The sequence below is a fragment of the Schistocerca americana genome, chromosome 1, assembly GCF_021461395.2.
Source record: "Schistocerca americana isolate TAMUIC-IGC-003095 chromosome 1, iqSchAmer2.1, whole genome shotgun sequence".
Lineage (NCBI taxonomy): Eukaryota > Metazoa > Arthropoda > Insecta > Orthoptera > Acrididae > Schistocerca > Schistocerca americana.
Window position 1 is genome coordinate 588892205 of NC_060119.1, and position 21579 is coordinate 588913783.

Here is a 21579-nt window from a genome sequence, read left to right on the forward strand (position 1 = left end):
CATCAGACCCCCCCCCCTCCACTGTTATAAATGGAAGCGTCCAGATGACACAGCATGGAATTCTACAGATCTTGAATGTAGTCCTGTAATTATTCCATGCAGCTTGTGCCTGAGCGTGTAGCTCCCACTCATTGGTGGGTAGAGGTGGAGTCCTGAAGGTGTGCTCCATGTCACCACGCATACTCTGTCAGGGACAGTTTGAATGATGTGGATGGCTATGGCAGAGTATCCACAGTTGAAAGGCATGCTTGGGAAGTGCCAGCGGGGGAACACAAAAAAATGAACAGGCACCTTAGGATATTGCTTCCCACCACATTGCATTGGGCTGATGGGGAGCATGATGGGAGACCACAGATCGCTTCCCGTGGCACTCTCCACTTTGCCTCCAGGCATGGATCTGGTAGTCGGCATTTCCAAGGCACAAGCAGGATTCGTCACTAAAGATGATCGACTGCCAGCCTGCAAGGCCCCATGCCCATTGTTGCTGACACCAGGCAAGTCATGCACTAAGCTGCAAGGGTGTGAGTGGGAAGTGTGATAACAGTTAGCATGCAGTGAGTGCTGCATCATGCTTCGGCCTGCCAATGGTACTAGCACTTACTACTAACACTTCTGAGGTGGTGCATAGAAGACAAGACAGCCTACTGAATGTCCCCTGTTGTTGCTGTTGGATGTGTTTGTGCATGATGGTTACATTGTAAGTCCTCCCTCCTTGTGGTGCAAGTTGTGCATGCATGCCTACATGTATCCAATGCTGCCAACAACTGGCTGTCCCCCCAGGGGGTCCACTACTCTTTTGTGGATACGTGCGTAGCGAGCACGGGACCCCGAGCTAATGTGGCCCTCCTTCCTTTCCAGGCTGCATACCTTACTTTTCCGCATCCTTCCCTATCCCCCATCTTCGCCCTCCCTCCCCTCACCACTGGCTCTTTCCTTCCCTTTCTCCCCCTCTGGGAGTATGGTTTGTGCCTACGTCTGGAGACGGACGCTCGTAAATGTAACGCATTCTTCGCCTTCTCTGCTTGTCTGTCTTCATCCTTCCTTTGTCCTTCTCTTTTCCTCACCTCTTCTCTTTACCCTTTTCTCCGCTGCGGCATTTGAGACCTCTCTTCTGTCCTTCCCCTTTCTTTGTTTTTCCCTTTCTCTTTCTTCCTCCCTGTGCGTGTCTGAAGGCCGACCCATGCATTTTTGTGCGTAGCCGGCGACAGGGTAACGCGTAATTCCCCGCCCCGGGTAGACAGGTAGGACACGTACGTACCCCCTGGTAACGGCCAGGCCCAGGGAGGGGTGATTACCCGAGCTGATACCTTCCGAAAGTGCCGATTGGTCCCTCAGTCCGTTTGTCGGGAGGTGTGAGCTGAGGTGTGAACAATCACCTAAGGCGGGAGTGCCCTCAGAGAGGGCCCCCACAAGGGAGGAGCGCGCCATCAGAGACGCCGGTAATCATGGGGGATTCTTCCGCAATGGTTTCCTCACCTTCCACTATGTCTGCTCACAAGCGTAAGTTCACTGAGTCTCAGCCACAGACAGTTCTTCCATCGTTGCCACAGTTCCTTGTTGTTTCTCGGTCTGACGAAGGTCACGACTTCTCCATGGTTAACCCTTTCATTATTCAGAAAGGTGTCGACGCAATTGCAGGTCCTGTAAAGTCTTGTTCCAGATTACGGAATGGCACCTTGTTGTTAGAAACAGTCAGTGCCCTCCAGGCACAAAAATTGCTGCGTACTTCACTGCTCCACACCTTCCCTGTCCGGGTTGAAGCGCACCACACTTTAAATTCCTCGCGTGGAGTCGTTTATACATGCTCCCTCGATGGATTGTCTGATGAAGAAATTCAGCACTACCTATCTGACCAGGGCGTAACGGCTGTTCATAGAGTTAGGAAAAGGGTTGACACGAACATCATTCAAACCCGCACTGTCTTCTTGACATTTGACAAAGTTCAACTCCCATCGAAAATCAAAGCAGGCTATGAGATTATTTCCGTTCGCCCTTACGTCCCAAACCCTGTGTGTTGTTATCGGTGTCAGCGGTTCAATCACACCAGCCAGTCCTGTTCCAATCCGGCCAAATGTGTTATGTGTGGCAAGGATGCCCATGAGGGTGCTTGTCCACCTCCATCCCCTTGCTGCATCAACTGTATGGGTGACCACACTGCTTCCTCTTGAGATTGCCCCGTTTTTAAAGGTGAAAAGCTCATCCAGGAAATCAGAGTGAAGGAAAAGGTGTCGACCTTTGCTGCTCAAAAGTTATTCGCCAGTCGAAAGCCCACTGTGCCTCACACAGGTAAATATAGCACTGTCCTTGGCTCTCCTCGGCCAACAAAGGAAGCAGCCACTCACGACTTTTGATCTCACCTTTAGTGCCACGGTCGTCAGATCGGCCAGTGCAAAGATTGCCCGTTCAACCTCACCACTTTCGCCTGCCCACTCTATGGCTCACCCTTCATCGGGTTCTGCTAAATCTCAAGCCCAAAAGTCAGACACCCGGACTTCCAAAAAAGAGCACAGTCGTGAAGATTTTTTACGTACCCCAACTTCGCAACCATCAGTTCCTCCTCCATCTAAACATCATATTTCCAAGAAGGCTACTAAGAAACCCAGGTCATCTCCTTCTCCGCCATGGCGTGTCCCACCTGCAGCACCACCTGGCGGAAATCGCCCTCGGCCGTCTTCTGTGTCGCCGAGGTGCACTGCTGGCGGCCAATCAACCAGCCGATCGCTGGTGGCAGGAGCTGCTCCTGAACAACCTATGGATCAGGATCTTCTGCCTTCGGCTGAATGCCATTCCATGTTTTCAGTCGCAAGCTCTGAGCAGTCGATGAGTTGACAGCAATCTTGGTCACATTCCTCCATTTTCTGTTCACCCTATGTCCATTATCCACTGGAATATCGGCGGCATTCAAGCCAATCGGGATGATTTGTCGATCCTCTTACGATCCTACTCGCCGGTCATCTTCTGTCTTCAGGAAACAAAGCTGCGTCCCCATGACTGCTTTGTTCTCCCCCATTTTCAGTCCGTCCGATTTGATCTACCTTCTGTTGAAGGCACTCCAGCCCATGGAGGACTCAAGATTCTTCTCCATGATACTCTCCATTATCACCCAATCCACTTAAACACTTCCTTCCAAGCTGTCACTGTCCGTCTTTCCCTTTCTGGATATACCTTTTCTCTTTGTACTGTATACATTCCATCGTCCACACCAATGGCACGAGCTGATCTCCTTCATCTTCTTGGTCAGCTTCCACCCCCCTATTTGCTGGTTGGGGACTTCAATGCCCACCACCCGCTTTGGGGATCTCCACATCCATGTCCACGTGGCTCACTATTGCTAGACGTCTTCCACCAAGCGGATCTAGTTTGCCTCAACACTGGGGTCCCTACATTTTTGTCTGCCTCCACGACAAATTTCTCTCACTTGGACCTTTCGGTCGGTACTGTTCTGCTAGCTCGGCGCTTCGAATGGTTCGCCCTAGACGATACACACTCAAGTGACCACTTTCCATGTGTCCTTAGACTGCAGCCTCAACTGCCATATATGCGCCCGCGACGCTGGAAGTTTGCCCAAGCCGATTGGACACATTTTTCGTCTCTAGCGACATTTGATGACTGTCACTTTCCCAGCGTCGACGATGAGGTCACTCATATTACCGACGTTATTCTTACAGCTGCGGAACGTCCAATACCACGCACCTCCGAATTGCCCCGGTGCCCCCCAGTTCCTTGGTGGAACGAGGCGTGCCATGACACAATACGTGAGCGGCGACGTGCTCTTCGTGTTTTCCGCCACCATCCTACTTTGGCCAACTGTATCCGCTATAAGCAGTTTGTGCGCGATGCCGTCGCGTCATCCGCGATAGCAAGAAGGCAAGCTGGAAATTCTTTATTAGCTCATTTAACACCTTCAATCCCTCCTCGGAAGTTTGGAGTCGGCTTCGACGGTTATCAGGCGCGCCTAGTTTCTCCCGGTCTCTGGGCTCACTGTCGCGCATGATACATCAGTGGACCCCGTCGCAATTTCTAACTCATTGGGTCAACACTTTGCTGAGATTTCGAGCTCTTCAAATTACCCGCCAGCGTTTCTCCTGAAGCAACGTGCAGCGGAAGTGCGACCTCTTGCTTTCTCCTCTCAAAATCGCGAAAGCTACAATACTGTTTTCTCCATGCAGGAACTCCAACATGCACTCTCTTCTTCTCGTTCCTCCACCCCAGGACCGGATGGTATCCACGTCCAAATGTTGCTGCATTTACCAACCCATAGTCTGCGTTACCTCCTTCGCCTTTATAATCGAATTTGGACCGACAGTACTTTTCCCAGATGATGGCGGGAAGCTATCGTCATTCCTGTTCCGAAACCTGGAAAGGACAAACATCTCCCCTCTAGCTATCGCCCCATTTCTCTCACGAGTAATGTATGTAAGGTTTTGGAGCATATGGTGAATTGCCATTTAGCTTGGTGGCTGGAGTCCGAAAGTCTTTTAACACCTGCCCAATGCGGATTCCGAAAGCATCGTTCTGCAGTTGACCATCTTGTTGCTCTCTCCACTTATATCATGAACAATTTTCTCCAGAAACGCCAAACAGTAGCAATATCTTTTGATCTGGAGAGAGCATACGATACCTGTTGGAGGACAGGCATCCTCCGCACACTGTTCTCTTGGGGCTTTTGAGGTCGGCTTCCCCTTTTTCTTCGCGAATTTATGGCAGAGTGCACATTTAGAGTGCGGGTGCACACTACTCTCTCCCGTACTTTCTCCCAAGAAAACGGGGTACCCCAGGGCTCCGTGCTGAGTGTTGTACTGTTTGCCATTGCCATAAATCCAATTATGGATTGTCTCCTTCCTGATGTCTCGGGCTCCCTCTTTGTAGACGGTTTTGCGATCTACTACAGCTCTCAACGGACCAGCCTTCTTGAACGACATCTTCAAGGATGTCTTGATCACCTCCACTCTTGGAGCATCGAAACCGGCTTCCGTTTTTCTCCCAGTAAGACCGTTTGTGTTAATTTTTGGCGACGTAAGGAGTTTCTTCCACCCTCCTTACATCTAGGACCTGTCAACCTTCCGTTTTTGGACGTCGCTAAATTCTTGGGTCTTATGTTTGACAGAAAACTGTGCTGGTCCTCCCACGTTTCCTATCTTTCGGCTCACTGTCTGCGATCCCTCAACACCCTCCGTGTCCTGAATGGTACCTCCTGGGGAGCGGACCGAGTGGTCCTTCTCCGCCTCTATCGCGCCTTAGTGCACTCGAAATTGGACTATGGAAGCATAGTTTACTCCTCTGCTCGGCCGTCTATTCTTCGTCGTCTCGACTCTATCCACCACCGTGGATTACGTTTAGTGTCTGGAGCTTTTTACACCAGCCCTGTGGAAAGCCTTTATGCTGAGACTGCTGAACCTCCGCTGTCCAATCGGCGAGCAGTCCTTCTCAGTCGTTATGCTAGCCATCTGTCTTCCATGCCTGCTAATCCAGCCCATGACATTTTTTTCGACGCCTCCTTTGATTTAGGGTATGCAGGCCGCCCCTCCTCCCTAGTACCACCGGGAGTCCGCTTCCGTCAACTGCTCCATTCTCTTTCCTTCCACTTTCCTAAAACATTCTTGACAACTTGGGGTACAGCACCGCCTTGGCTCTGTCCCCGGATCTGCCTGCTCCGCAACCTTTGTCAGTTTCCCAAGGATGGTACCCCTTCACTCGTTTATCGTCGGGCATTTTCTGCTCTATGTGCACAAATGATGGAAGCCACATTTATTTACACTGATAGCTCAAAAACATTGTTTGGTGTTGGGAGTGCCTATATTGTTGGCGACACCCCAAATCAATTTCGGCTTCCCGACCAGTGTTCGGTTTATACTGCGGAGCTTTACGCTGTTCTCCAGGCTGTCCACTACATCCGCTGCCATCGGCGGATACAGTATGTTATCTGATCAGATTCTCTCAGCTCTCTCCTCAGTCTCCAAGCTCTTTACCCAGTCCACCCTCTGGTCCACCGGATTCAGGACTGTCTGCGCTTGCTCCACCTGGGGGGCGTCTCGGTGGCGTTTCTCTGGCTCCCGGGACACGTTGGTATATGTGGAAATGAGGTGGCCGATATAGCGGCCAAGGCTGCAGTCTCTCTTCTTCGGCCAGCTATTCAATCGATTCCCTCCGCCGATCTACGGAGCGTTTTATGTCGTCGTGTTGTTCTTTTATGGCACGCACATTGTTCGACACTTCCCCATAATAAATTGCGGGATGTGAATCCTCTTCCTTGTGCTTGGACCTCTTCCTCCCAAACGCGTCATCGGGAGGAGGTAATTTTAACTCGACTCCGGATAGGGCACTGTCTTTTTAGCCATAGGCATTTTTTAAGCGGCGATCCGCCCCCACTCTGTCCCCACTGCTCTCAGCTGTGGATGGTAAGACACCTTTTAATTGAGTGCCCCTATTTTACTCCGTTACACGCCCGTCTACAGCTGTCGCCTGATATATTATCAATTTTAGCAGATGACACGCGCTCGGCCGATCGCGTTCTCGAGTTTATTAGTGCCAGTGAAATGACGTCAGTCATTTGACGCTTTTTTTTTTTGGGACAACCAACCTCTTTCTGTAGTGGATTTTTAAGCCTTCCTTCTGCTTTTAGTTTCTCCAAGTTTTTGAGTTTCGTTCCCATTGCTGCTGGTTTACATTTTCGGTTTTTTACTGTTTCCTAAGTCACGGACCGGGCGCTAATGACCATAGCAGTTTTGCGCCCTAAAAAAAAAAAAAACTGGCTGTGTTGATGACTATATGATGGGTGCAGTGTGCAATACAACAATACCAGCCTCCTGCATCCCCACAGTAAGTCCTCTTTCTTAACTTCTTGTAAAAGCCCCATTTGTGCTCCCTGAGTACATGGCTGACTGTGCAAACGTAGTCATGAGCATAGCAGATGGTGTGAAAATACACATCCAATTTGCAGTGGTGCAGTTGGGTCCTTCCAGGTGTAGCTCTTTATGAAAATTAGTGTAAAAGTTCGAAACCTGAACATGCAAGATTTTTTCTTTTTGTTCAACAAACACAAGGAAATGAAACAGTGTTTCATAAAGTGAGCAGTTACCATGGAATATGCAGTAAGAAAGCTGAAGAGTTTATAAGAACACAATATAATGTCTTAACAGAATGCTGCTGGTAAATTATTTCAGTCAGTTGACACTGAGCAAAATGCAAATTCAAATGCTTACTTGTCTGTCTGCTGAAATGCCTTGTGGTACACTGAGATTTTCTAACAGTCTCATAGTGAGGATGTTCTCTCACAGTCAAGCACATATTTACTGAACCTGCTTAAAGAGGATAATTCTGTGAACAGGAAAACAGAAATATCCAGGTGTGCTGACCATGAGAATTTTGAAATCACAAGTAACCCAGCAGCTACAATTTGTAAAAGGAATGACCAGAAAAATGATACACTGCTATAGTGACCGAGAGCTTCCCATAGTAATGAATTCATTATTGTGCTGATTTCTTCTTGTGTGAGGAGGTTATATACTAGATGGCTATTAATGTAGCAAATACCTCAACTGAACATGTGCTAATGGAGGATTATTTGATGCTTATTCAACATTAAATGAAGCGTGGGAAGTGTGAACCAGTTCCATCATCACTGCGGAGGACAGCTGGCTTCATCATTACGATCCAGAAAGTAAACCTGCAGATTTAATCTGTAAATTGGTTAGTTTATAATCATCAAAGAAGCCCAAAGTTGTCATTCTTAGACTGCTACAGATTGGTTCATCGACACGAAATCCTCTAGTACATGATTATCACTGCAATCTGTTGTTACCAGTTTTAAAGGTACATTACAAAATCGCTCGGACCTCCAGCCATAATCTTGTTGCTTCTTTGCAATGCTCTACCGTGACTTCACTAACAGTGTTACCTTGTTGGACTTTACCAGGCTGGGATGGAATCAGAGTTTGATTTTACAAAGTTCGCTCTATGGTCTTGCCCCCTTACCTAGCTGGCTTTTATCACAAATCTTTTGCACAGCACAAAATCCCAAGCGGCCGGAGAAAGGTGCAGGTAACTCCAGTATACAGGAAGGGTAAAGGAACGGACCTGCAAAATTACAGACCAATATATCTAACTACTGTTTGTTGCAGAATCCTTGAACATACTCTCAGTTCGAATATAATAAACTTTCATGAAACTGAGAAGCTTACGTCCTCGAATCAGCATGGTTTTAGAAGGCATCACTGGTGCATAACTCAGCCAACCCTTTTCTCATATGATATACTGAGAACTATGGATGAAGGGCAACAGGCGTATTCAATATTTCTAGATTTCCGGAAAGCATTTGACACAGTGCCCCATTGCAGGCTGTCAATGAAGGTATGAGCATATGGAATAAGTTCAGATATGTAAGTGGCTCGAAGACTTCTGGAGTTGTAGAATCTAGTGTGTTATCCTCAACAGCGAGTGTTCATTGGAGACTAGGGCATTGCCAGAAGTGACCCAGGGGAGTGCAGTAGGACTGCTGCTATTATCTGTATACATAAATGATTTGGTGGACAGAGTGGGCAGTAATCTGCAATTGTTTGCTGATGATGCCGTGGTGTACGGTAAGGTGTCGAAGTTGAGTGAGTGCAGGAAGATACAAGATGCATTACATAAAATTTCCAGTTGGTGTTATGGATGGCAGGTAGCCCTAAATGTGGAAAAATTTAAGTTAACGTGGATAATAGGAGGAACAAACCTGTAACATTTGGATACAGTATTACTAGTGACCTGCTTGACACAATCAAGTCGTTTAAATATCTGGGCGTAACATTGCGAAGCAATACGAGATGAAAAGGGTGGGAGAGAATTGTGGTAGGGATGGTCGACTTTGGTGTATTGGGAGAATTTTAGGAAAGAGTGGTTCACCTGTATAGGAGACCACATATCGGGCACCGGTGCAACCTACTGTTGAGTACTGCTTGAGTGCTTGGAATCTGTACCAGGTCAGATTGAAGGAAGGTACCAAAGCAATTCAGAGGTGGGCTGCTAGATTTGTTACCGGTAGTTACGAACAACACGTAAGTGTTACAGAGACGCTTCGGAAACTTAAATGGGAATTCCTGGAGGGAAGGCACCATTCTTTTCGAGAAACACTGTTGAGAAAATTTAGAGACCTGGCATTTGAAGATGACTGCTGCCAACGTACATTGCATGTAAGATGCGAGAAATTAGGGCTCATTCGGAGGCATATAGGCAGTTGTTTTTATCTCATACTATTTGCGAGTGGAACAGGAAAGGAAATGAGTAGTAGTGGTACAGGGTACCCTCAGCCATGCACCGTATGGTGGCTTGTGGAATATTGGTGTGGATTCAGATTAGATTATAGAATTCAGTCTTTGGTGTCATTTCATTTTATTTGAAGAAATAACTGTTTTTGAGTTACAGTCACCATCAAAACCATAAGAACAAAGTAAAGGTATTTTAGAATCTGTGAAACCTGATCATGAATCTGTTATATAAAAGTAGAAAAACATGTAAACTTATCACCATATAAGGCAGTGATATGGCCATCATATAGATTCGTTAACAATATACTTGATACTTAAATAATGGTGAAATTTTGGCACTTGTAGAAGGGGGGTACCCAGTCATCTCTATACTATCTGGCTATTAAGCTCCAGCTGTCTGAACATACCGGCCAAAGATGCTCGTATTTCATTTCTCGCCTTATTATAACACGGCTGCCATGAAATTTTATGAGAAATTGAAATGAGAATACTGTCCAGTCTGCTTCCACATCAGCGTTATACAACACACATTGATATAAAGTTGAAAACCAGAAACAAGTAAAGAATTCTTTATAACATACAGATTGGTGGAAAATGTTTTACTTAATTACTGCATGGTAGACTACGCAGATGACAAGAATCCGCAGGCAACCAAGGATCCATGCTCTGAGATCAGAGGTCTGTAATCGGGTAGTACAGAGGTCACTTGTGGTGAAAGATTATATCATGGCATTTGATAGGTGATGTGAATTAACAAAAACATTATACATTGACAAAACTGTTATACATTATGACTACCTGCTTAATAGCTCTTTTGTCCGTCTTTGGAAGTAAATACATAACTGATTCCACATATGAGGGATCTGACAGTTTATTGGTAGGTTGGCGGAGGTATGTGGCATTAGATGACTACGCACAGGTATGTAATTCACATAAATAAGGGCGACTGGTTTCTGTACCTGGTGATTGCACCCAGCAGCGAGACAGATGAGTTCGACAGCATTAACGTCAGGCGACTTTTGTCGCTAAGGCATCAAAGTGAGTTCACTATAATGCTCCTCAAACCATTGTAGCATGATTCTGGCTCCAAGACATGGACAGTTATACTGCTGAAAGATGACATTGCTGTTGGGGAAGACATCAAGCGTGAAGGGATGCAGCTGTCAGTGTGCCTTCAATTACTACAACAGACCCCATGCAGGTGCAGGAGAATGTCTCCCATAGCATAATACCGCTCCCACCAACCTGTGTACATGATGTGCTGCATGTTTCAAGCTGCCTTTCACCTCAGTGTCAGCGTTTGTGGAGATGACCATGGACGTAAAGTAGCAAAAATGTGATTCACACAAAAGCCGACACATTTTCATCAATCAACGGTCAAATTCTGATGGCCCCTTGCCCATTGCAATTACAATTGATGATGTTGTTTGGTCAACACGTGAACACGTAGGGGTGGACTGCTGTGGTGCTCCATGTTCAAAGAGATATGATGCATCATGTGCTCCGAAACGCTTGTGCATGCACCGGTATTGTGTCTTTCAGCAGAGATGCTGAAGATCGCCATATATCCTACATTACAGAGCAGACAAGCCTCCGAACCCCACAGTCTGTCAAGAGTTGTGGATGTCCAACCACTTAATGCCTAGTTGTAGTTTTACTGCCCCTGTTTCTGTAGATGCTCATGACAGTAGCACGTAAACATTCAACCAGCTTCTCCATTTTCAAGGTACTCATTCACAGATTCTGCATAATATTAATCTGCACTTTGCCAAAGTCACTTATCTCAACAGATTTTCCCATTTGTAGCCCATGTCTTCACTAGGGTGATCCCTGTGCATGTCTGCTCTGCTTACATACTTTTGTTGCCGCGTCGTGCCTGCAGTGCCATCAGGCAGCATCCAACATTGCGGCGGATAGTGGTCAAAATGTTTTGGCTGATCAGTGTATATTACTCTTCTTCACCTCCAAATATCTAATTATATTCTCTCTTTACTGGTAATTCGAGGAACCAGACAATGACAGGTTCAGTTGATTAAGGTTAATAGCAGAAGCCAGACTGTAAGACTGAAATGATCACTTCCTACAAACTAGTTTTAGTGATGTTATGTATGCCGCAATAAAACATTAATCACTTTACACTGAAACTTCGGGGACTGATGACCATAGATGTTAAGTCCCATAGTGCTCAGAGCCAACACTGAAACTTCAAGACCATAGAAACGTGACTCGAATAGTTACACTGAATCCATTACTTCTGAATGTGTTCTTATCATGCAACACGGCCAACCAGGGATGACAGACTCGTTCCCTGCTGCCATTGCACTATGTGAGGAATACGCACAAAGTAAATTGGCAATCAGTTTCAAAAAAGTATTGTCATGGGCAAAAATTATTCTTAAATGCTGGGCACAGCTAAACCAGTGATAGCTGCATCGATAAAACACGCACAGTACAGTAAGGCTTAGCAACAAATTTTCGAAAAAGTCTGAAACTTAACAAATATCCTGACATGGGAAGCTATAGGCTCCTCACACATCCCTGGACTTAGCAAAAGAAATTTTGCCTAAAAACCTAAAGCAATGTAAAGTTTCACTGTGAAATACGTCAAAAAAGATAGGTGCCAGTAGGCGGTTTGTTCTTCATTTTACGAAAGTAAAAGAGTCACGGACGAAACACTGGAAAACAATGGATAAAATTAAATTGCATAAATATTAAAGTTCAGTACACTAACAAAAGAAAAAAAGAAAATAGCAGGGGGCAGAAATAGCTTTGTTGCACACAGTTTATATAATTAAATACACATTTGTACATAAACTCTGGTCAGAATATCCATATGTGAACATACATCGCACTATTTCCTTTGACTGCACTTGTGGGTACTCTGCTTTGTAAAAAACCTAACTGACACTTCATTTGTCACATGGAACGGAAGTCTTGGGTGTTGCCGAATCCATTTGGATTTGTTGATGAACATGCTGACTTTAATATGGCGTGCAGTAGACAGACAAGCACACAGCATATTCAACACAATCATGATTCATAGCACTGCGCAACCAAAGGCATGCCAACTCCTGATATCACATGAACTGATATTGGATTGCTTCCATGAGTATGCCCTCACATAGGCTGATGTAACAGTGATGTGGCATTGTGTACTAGTACTTCACAAAGAAAAACAGGTGTAAGTACTATGCCATAAACAAAACTTGCACTGCCCACATGTTGAATTTGTAAATAGTCGTCAAATGCAATTTAGTGTGCATAAAATTATCTTTTTAGTGCAGGAAACTATCATTGGGAGGTTCTTAAAGCCTGCTTAACACTCATGAAAACACTAAATGTATCAGTATATACCACAAATTTAAAGTCATTCTCATAAGTATTTCTTCTTTTGTGGTACAATATTGTTACGTATTTTCTACAGGATTCCCGATGAATTCTTCTCATAACTGATAATGGTTGAAGTAGAGAGGATGTAAAATGTAAACTGGCAATGGCAAGGAAAGCATTTCTGAAGAAGAGAAGTTTGTTAACATCGAGTATAGATTTAATAATTTTTGATCTAGAGGTTGGAGTAATGGAGTGTCTAAGAGCTGCTTCTTAATCTCTTCAAATTCTTTCTGGGGTGAGTACTGCCAGGTCCAGACAGAATTCTTCTGTCATTGTGGTTACGTGAAGTAGGATATATTTGAGGGAGTCCACCTGTGCATTTAAAGAAACTGATCCTTAGAAGAAGGATCCACGTAACACAGGCTGTGAAGCTGTCATTAAAAGTGAAGCACATCATGTAGGGCAGGACGTTCAGCAGCTGGGTGGTCTAGCTGTCTCTTGACCCCAGTTTGTCATTGGCCATTCATTTGGACAGACTAATAGGTAGTTGTCACAGAAAGCAGCAGTGATTGTAACTTAATTTGTAAATCATGTGGCTGCCGGACTAGAATAGGTAGTGGTGGTGGTGGTGGTGGTGGTGGTGGTCGTCGTCATTGTCGTCGTTGGCTGATTGGGACAGGTCTTGGGTGTAGGTCTATTACAGGGATATGAACTGTGGGGTTGGAAGTAGGGATGGAATAAGGATGGACAAAATATTGTGCAGGTTCGATGGTAGCACATTATCACAGTGGGGAAGATGCGGGGGAAATATAGTGGGTAGGATCTTCCTAATTTCAGGGCACAATGAGAAGTAGTCTATTTCTGTTGGTGAAAGTGATTATCCCTTCAATCCCGGATGGTACCAAGTGATGAGAGGAGTGCTCCTTTGCAGCTGGACGGTGAACATCTGGGAGGCGATAGGTGACTCAAGGGATAAGGCACGCATATCTGTCAGTGCAAGAGGTCAGGAGGGTAATTTTGATCTGTGAAGTCCTCAGTGAGAACCTTGGTATATTTGGAGAAGCACTGCACCTCACTACAGATGCAATGACGACAGGTAGCTAGGCTAAGGCTACACCATATATAAGGGACCTCTTGGTATGGAATGGGTAGCAGCTGCCAAAGTGGAGTTATTGATGGGGTTAGTAGATCTGATATGGACAAAGCTACTGGTATAGCCATCTTTGAGATGGAGGTCAGCATCAATGAAAGTGGCTTGTTGGGTTGTGGGGGACCAGGTGAAACAAATGAAGCAGAAGGTGTTGAGTGTCTGGAGGAAGGTGGATAGGGTGTCTTCAGCCTTTGTGCAGGGCATGACAACTAAATAGCTGTCTGTTGCTGGACTCCACAGGTTGGAACTCTCCATCACATGTATCATACATTAATTAAGCACCCCTGGCCTAGGCCTTCACAAGAGTCTCCTCTCCAACAGCCTGCACTTCTCTACTCCCACTACAACACTACACAGCTTCGTATTCCACTAATACACCAACTTCTCTTTTTGTGCCCCTTCTCTAATCTACTTCTTTAGCACTTGATTTACCCATCCTCCAAAATTCCCATCTGCACAACGTACGTGGAAGGTCCAACAAATGTCTTGCCCCCCCCCCCCCCTCTGCATCCCATCTTGCCCCCTCGTCTTACCCCCACCCCTGTCTTGCACCCACCCCTGCACCTTGCCCCCCAGCCACCTTTCCCCCACCCCTACACCTTTCCCCCACCCCTACACCTTTCCCCCACCCCTACACCTTTCCCCCACCCCTACACCTTTCCCCCACCCCTACACCTTTCCCCCACCCCTACACCTTTCCCCCACCCCTACACCTTTCCCCCACCCCCACCCCTACACCTTTCCCCCACCCCCACCCCTACACCTTTCCCCCACCCCCACCCCTACACCTTTCCCCCACCCCCACCCCTACACCTTTCCCCCACCCCCACCCCTACACCTTTCCCCCACCCCCACCCCTACACCTTTCCCCCACCCCCACCCCTACACCTTTCCTCCACCCCCACCCCTACACCTTTCCCCCACCCCCACCCCTACACCTTTCCCCCACCCCCACCCCTACACCTTTCCCCCACCCCCACCCCTACACCTTTCCCCCACCCCCACCCCTACACCTTTCCCCCACCCCCACCCCTACACCTTTCCCCCACCCCCACCCCTACACCTTTCCCCCACCCCCACCCCTACACCTTTCCCCCACCCCCACCCCTACACCTTGCCCCCACCCCTACACCTTGCCCCCGCACCCCTCCGCCTTACCCCCCAGTCCTGTCTTGCCCACCGTCTCTGCATGACCGAAAGAACAGACACCACACATACACCGAAGCGCCAAAGAAACTCGTATAGGCATGCATATTCAAATACACAGGTATGTAAACAGGCAGAATACGGCACTGCAGTTGGCAACACCTATATAAGACAGCATGTGCCTGGTGCAGTTGTTAGATTGTTTATGCTGCTAAAATGGCAGGTTATCAAGATTTAAGTGAGTTTGAAAGTGATGCTATTGTCAGCGCACGAGTGATGGGACACGTCATCTCCGAGGTAGCGATGAAGTAGGGATTCTCCTGTACAATCACTTCACAAGTGTATTTTGAATAACGGAAAAACATCAAATCTCCGATGGAACCAACGACAACTGAAGAGAATTGTTCAATGTGACAGAAGTGCAACCCTTCTGCAAATTGCTGCAGATTTAAATGCTGGGCTATCATTAAGTGTCAGCATGCAAACCGTTCAACGAAACATCATTGATATGGGCTTTTGGAGCTGAAGGCGCACTTGTGTACCCTTGACGACTGCATGACACAAAACTTTACATCTCGCCTGCGCCTGTCAACACCGACTTTGGAATGTTGATGACTGAAAACATGTTGCCTGACTAAACGAGTCTCACTTCATATCGAGAGGATGGGCGTGTATGGGTACGGAGACAACTGCGTGAATCCATGGACCCTGCATGTAAGCAGGGGACTGTTCAGGCTGGTGGAGACTCTGTAATGCTGTGGGACGTGTGCAGTAGGTGTGATAAGGGGCCCCTGATAGATCTAGATATGATCTGACAGGTGACATGTACATAAACTTCCTGTCTGATCACCTGCATCCATTTATGTCCATTGTGCATTCTGATGGCCTTGGGCAATTCCACCAGGACAATATGACACCCCACATGTCCATAATTACTACTGAGTGGTTCCAGAAACACTCTTCTGAGTTTAAACACTTCTACTTGAGCATATCTGGGATGCTTTGCAACATGCTGTTCAGAATAGATCTCCACCCCCTTGTACTCTTACCAATTTATGAACAGCCCTGCAGAATTCATGGTGTCAGTTCCCTCCAGCACTACCTCAGGCATGAGTCGAGTCCATGCTGCGTCATGTTGTGGTGCTTCTGCATGCTTGCGGGTCCCTACACGATATTAAGCAGATGTACCAGTTTCTTTGGCTCTTCAGTGTATAATTAAGGGATGATTGCCAATGATCTCTTATGTGCAGATGCACAAAAAAGCTTGAACTCTTCTGGGAATCGACAAGATGCTGAGTGTAACGAGGCTAACAAGCAGGTGCGGTACATCAGTAGTGTGTTGTATAAGTTGATGATTTGAGTCTGACAGGATGCATACTGGCAGGAGACCCAGATTCGAATCCCATTTGCATACAATTTTCAACTTGCCCCTTTGATATAATTCAATGCCCACTGGCAGCTAATGTCTTTAATTCCTTTGTGTCATTGCAATTATGGTATGGTTAGCATTTTGCATTTTGTGTCCCTCTTGACAATCGAGGGCTCGGAGAGACGTTAATTCCATTGTTTGTATATATATTATTCACTTTCTTTCTCTGTTTGGAATGATTTTTGTGAGGTAATTTTAAAAATTTGTACTGTGTCTCTACTTTTGTTTGCCAACCAGATGTCCTCTGTTTGTTTGGTAGGTGGTAAGTAGACACTCCTTTTCTGTGAGAAATATTGTAGGTCCTGTTTCTGTCATTTTCATTATGTGATATAATACAAATGTTCTTTTGTAATAAATACAGATGTAAATACTACTCATGATGGGATAAGTATAAGCTGTTTTAACTTGGTAAAAGAAACTAAATTTCTAGTTGCAAAGAAAGTAGTGAAGAGGAAATTATAGTGGCAAGGAAGGTGTTACTCATTAGTTTCTAGCACTGATAAGGTGCCGAACAGTGGAACAGCTGTAATCTTTCGAAACTGTTTAGCGACGTGGTTGTGCAAAATTTTTAATCAGTTATAAAATGGAAAAAGATTACATTTCTAATTTCATCTCTTATGTTTCAGGGAAAACAGGCTGTTGATTATACATGGACTTATTGATGAAAATGTCCATTTCTTCCACACAAGCCAGCTAATAAGTGCCATGATCAAAGCTGGAAAACCATATCAGCTGCAAGTAAGCTATTATTTTGTACAGAAACGATTGTTTGGCTGTAATTTTTTGGGTCGGGCAGTATTATTATTACAATTACTATTTTCACACCTGTGTCAGTGTCATTATGCTCCTTTGTCAGTGTCATTATGCTAAAAGTTTTAGATAAGGAGGAATTTCACATGCTACTTTTGATATCAGCAACTAGTTAACAAGGTTAGGGTACTTATCACAGAGTCTCAAAGTTGCAAAAATAGCACAAATTGTAAAAGTTACACACAGATGTTTTTGCTGTTAAATGTTGTTAAAGGTATGGTCTCAAATAATTTGATGTTTAATTTTCCTCTTTGCTTGTTTTATTGTTCGAAAAAACATAACCGCACACTGTGAGCCTTCCACCTAATCCTTGTGTGAGTCTTCCGCCTAATCCTTGTCATTGATTCATCCATTTAATTGCTACAAGTTAAGTATAACTGGGATGTTTTTCATTGATCTATACTGTAGAAATTGATTTTCAGTGCATTTATTTGAAACTGTTCTGCTCAAATATTACTAATAGATTATATTATTTTAAAATGCAATCTCTCTCTATGGTGAACAGAAATCTAACCTTTTCATAATATTTTCATTATTCCATCCTGGATCTTCCATTGTTGGATTTTAAAATGTCAAATTTTCTTAAGTAGGGTGGATATTACAAGGTCAGCCCAAGTGTCCCCTTATTATCTCTTGTAACCATAAGAAAAGTTTCAGAATTATAACATAAAACTTGCCGTTACTTGTATTTGGCATATTTCAAAGGAGTGCAATGAGTTATAGTTAGCCCCAGTTTCAAATATTCTTGCAAACCAATCCATGAGGGTGGTTTGAAAAGTTCTTGGAATCACAATGAGAGGTCGGCACTAGCGCAATGAGTTGTTCACATGATATTCATTGGACTGTTGCCTGTAAATAAATGCCACATCAGTGCTCTTTGAAGAGAGCTGTGTCAGTGACATGGCTCTGTTGTTCCCATGTAATGATTCGCAAATATGGAAAAAAATCGAGATTTGAGCAGTGATTAAGCACTTCGTAAAGAAAGGTATGAAAGCAGAGGACATTCGTGCCAATTACCAGAATACAGTGGGAGCCTCTGCTCTTTCATATTCAACTGTTGCCAAGTGGACAAATGAATTTAAATTTGGTGGGGAGAGCTTAGATGGTGACCTTTGCAGTGGTCGGCCAAGACGTGTCACTACTACAGAAATCATTGCAAAAGTGCACAAAATGGTTATGGAGGATCGTCAATTGCAAGTGAGTGAAATTGCTCACATTTGCCAGATATTATCTGAAAGGGTATATCACTTTTTAACTGAAGAATCAGAAATGAGAAAGTTATCTGCAAGATAGGTGCCGCCACTCTTGATGCTGGATAAAAAATGCATGAGAATGGACGCACCGCAACCATGTTTGGCCAATTTTAGGAGAAATGAATAAGATTTTTCATGCTGGTTTGTGGCCACAGATGAAAGTTAGGTGCACTACTCTACTCCAGAGACAAAACAACAGTTAACGCTTGAAAACATGCTGATTCTCCGCCACCAAAGAAAGCAAAGACAATTCCTTTGGTGGGAAAGGTCATGGCATCAGTGTTCCAGGATGTGAAGGGGATTCTTGTTGTAGATTATCTCCCCACTGGGCAAACATTTACTGGAGAGTACTATGCTAACCTCCTGGATAAATTGCAACAAAATATATACAAAAAAAGGGCAGGTTAAGCAAGGAAGAAAATCGTTTTCCATCAAGACAATGCATGCCCGCACACGTGCCATCGCCATGGCAAAATTATACAAACTAAGGTATGAATTGTTGCCACACCCGCCTTATTCACCTGATACGGCTCCTTCAGACTTCCACCTCTTCCCAAAACTGAAAATTTTTCTTGGTGGGCGAAGATTCACTTGAAACGAAGAATTGATAGCCTGAGTTGACAACTATTTTGCAGGCCTGGAGGAAGCTCATTTTTGAAATGGGATCAAGGCACTGGAACGTCATTGGACGAATTGTATTAATACATTGAAAAACAAAAAAAGTTTCAGTGATGTAACTAATTTTTTCTATTCTGTTCCAAGAACTTTTCAAACCAGCCTCAATTTTGTGTGTGTGTGTGTGTGTGTGTGTGTGTGTGTGTGTGTGTGTGTGTGTGTGTGAGAGAGAGAGAGAGAGAGAGAGAGAGAATGCTTGGTGCTCAAAAGCTTCCAGATATCTGTGGTCTTCTAAACACATTGTAACTGACATATCACTGATGTAGAGGTACCGTACATAAAACGTGACTGATGTGGGGTTATACAATTGAATTCTGCTTTGGCTAATAAACATTTTAAGTGCATCTCATGTTGCTTAGAAGGTGTTAATTACCTGTATTTTGCCATGCTATCTGTAATTGTGTTCTCACTTTACATTATTTTGTCCTATTGTTCCAGGTTTACCCAAATGAAAGACATAGTTTGAGAGATTTAGATGCCAGCAAACACTATGAAACAATGCTCCTTTCATTCCTGGAAAACTATCTGTAGTACTGTTGTGCAAGATAACTTACTATTCTACAAACCAATATGGTCTGGTTTGGCCTATAAGAGCTTAATTGAGATTGCATCTGCTCGACTGTGTAAATGGCAAGAGGGCCTTTTTTGATTAATGGCTGAACATTTTGCACATGACAGCAGAAATTTGCTTCACGGTGTTCAAGATGTGTTCATGTAAGGTGTTGTACATGTGTGTGTATGTGTGTAAATTTCATGAGGTATTGTTCATATGGACTGTTGCACAGTTCTGAGGTTCTGTGATCCCCACCCTCCCTCACTCTTACTTTTTTCTAATGCAGTCTACAGTCTGTAGAACTCATGACTTTTTTGAAACAAATAGTGTAGAGGTATGATAACATGCCAGGGATCTCCTATTTATTGTTTTAAATTTGTATTTAATTTTCATGAGTTGAGTTTGGACCTTAACTTTTCTGCTGTGAAATGGACTGTTGATTATGTAATTTTGCTGTGGCCATTTGAGGGGCTGTTAAACTATTTAGTTTGTAAGTAAATGCATCAGTATCATCAGATTAGATCTTTTTTCTGTTACTTCATTGTTTTTGATCTGGTGATATGCTGTTTTAACAGACTATTATTTGAAGATACTTGTTGAGCATTTTAAATCTGTATTATTTTTGACAATGAATGATCCATAATTGAATTACACACAGTATTTGTATATTTTGAGAATTTTAATCAAGTGTAAGCTAGATCAGCATTATTCATACTGTCCTAAAGAGTCATAATAAATGTATTTCTTGTGTAAAATACATTTTACAGTATTAACATACAAAATAACTGCCAATATTCTTATGTAAATTAGTATATTGCATTATTGTTTCTTATATTATCTCTAGTGGTTAAAATAGCAATACAACCTGCAGCAAGAATATTCTTATTCTTAGAAGGAAGCTTGACTGTTGGTAATGCCTTCTGGAGCCAGAACATTGCTAGAATAGTAGAAATAAAGTGGAAGAAACATGCAATATAGCCCAGTCAGATGGAACCAAGAGAATATTTGCATCCAATTTCCATTTTGTAACTCAATTCGTACATAAATATCACAGTTAATGAGATGTACAGAAGCTCTTAAAACTTGCATTATGGCACTGTATTTTCTGTGTCAAACTTGTGATATATGAAGTGGCAAAGAACGGAAATTGTGTAATTTTGTCATGAAGCAGAGGAATAAAATGAATTATTGTTATAGCTCAAGTTTTATTTCATTTCTGTGTGTTGTTTTAATGTTTTTCAGTGAAGTATTATAAGAAATGGGTCCCACTACCATAGCAATAAATAGTTGAAGTTGGTGTTGTTTATAACTTTGCTGCATGTGCTACCTGACTTCATTGTTGTGGTAAGAAGTTGTTACAAAATATATGTATATGTGAACTTATGTTTTAAATGCTGGAACATCATCTTCGACAATTTATAGTGTGTGAACAAATAAGAAGAAACTCGCTCAAGGCGCCTATTTATTATCCAGAGACATAACTACAATGTTGTGATCATAAGATCTCTTGTGTACTAAAAACTGTTATTAAAGTGATGTAGTTAGAAGATACTTGTGAGTAATGGGAAAAAAATCCATTTTTTTCTTCCAAATTGTTCCTAGTCTGTGTGGTCATTTTTGTGTGTACATGAAGTTTTCAAAAACTACAGAAGACAGAGAAAAAAATTTGCTTATGAAACAAAAGCTTTCGAAATTGGAAGTTCCTTAATTTGGGAAAATATTTCAGAAATGAGTGTAATCAGGGATTAATAATAAGTTCTATTTGAAAGGCCAGTGTCGAGAGAGATACAGCAGGGCAGGACAAACAAAACATCCGATTGTAAAAGGCTTTGAAAAAGTTATAAGTGGCAAAGATGATAGCAAAGGTGTACAAAGACTGATAACAGAGGCAAAGTGGGCAGAGAAAGAAAGGAAAGATACAAATGGTGTGTGAGGAGTTGAAGTAGGAATAAAAGATGAGAGATATTAAAGATCAGAAACGGCAGTAG

General features: G+C 43.9%; 1 protein-coding gene across 4 annotated transcripts in view; it reads left to right on the top strand.

The window, feature by feature from the left end:
- Positions 1 to 20793, top strand: part of LOC124606741 (dipeptidyl peptidase 9) — a 203407-nt gene extending 182614 nt beyond the window's left edge. For all 4 annotated transcript variants that reach the window (XM_047138778.1, XM_047138786.1, XM_047138796.1 and 1 more), the window contains 2 exons: positions 16927 to 17038; positions 19477 to 20793. In XM_047138778.1, coding sequence (XP_046994734.1) covers positions 16927 to 17038; positions 19477 to 19569 — 205 coding nt within the window. In that variant the 3' untranslated portion in view covers positions 19570 to 20793. The remainder of the gene's footprint in view (positions 1 to 16926; positions 17039 to 19476) is intronic.
- Positions 20794 to 21579: the final 786 nt, after the last annotated feature.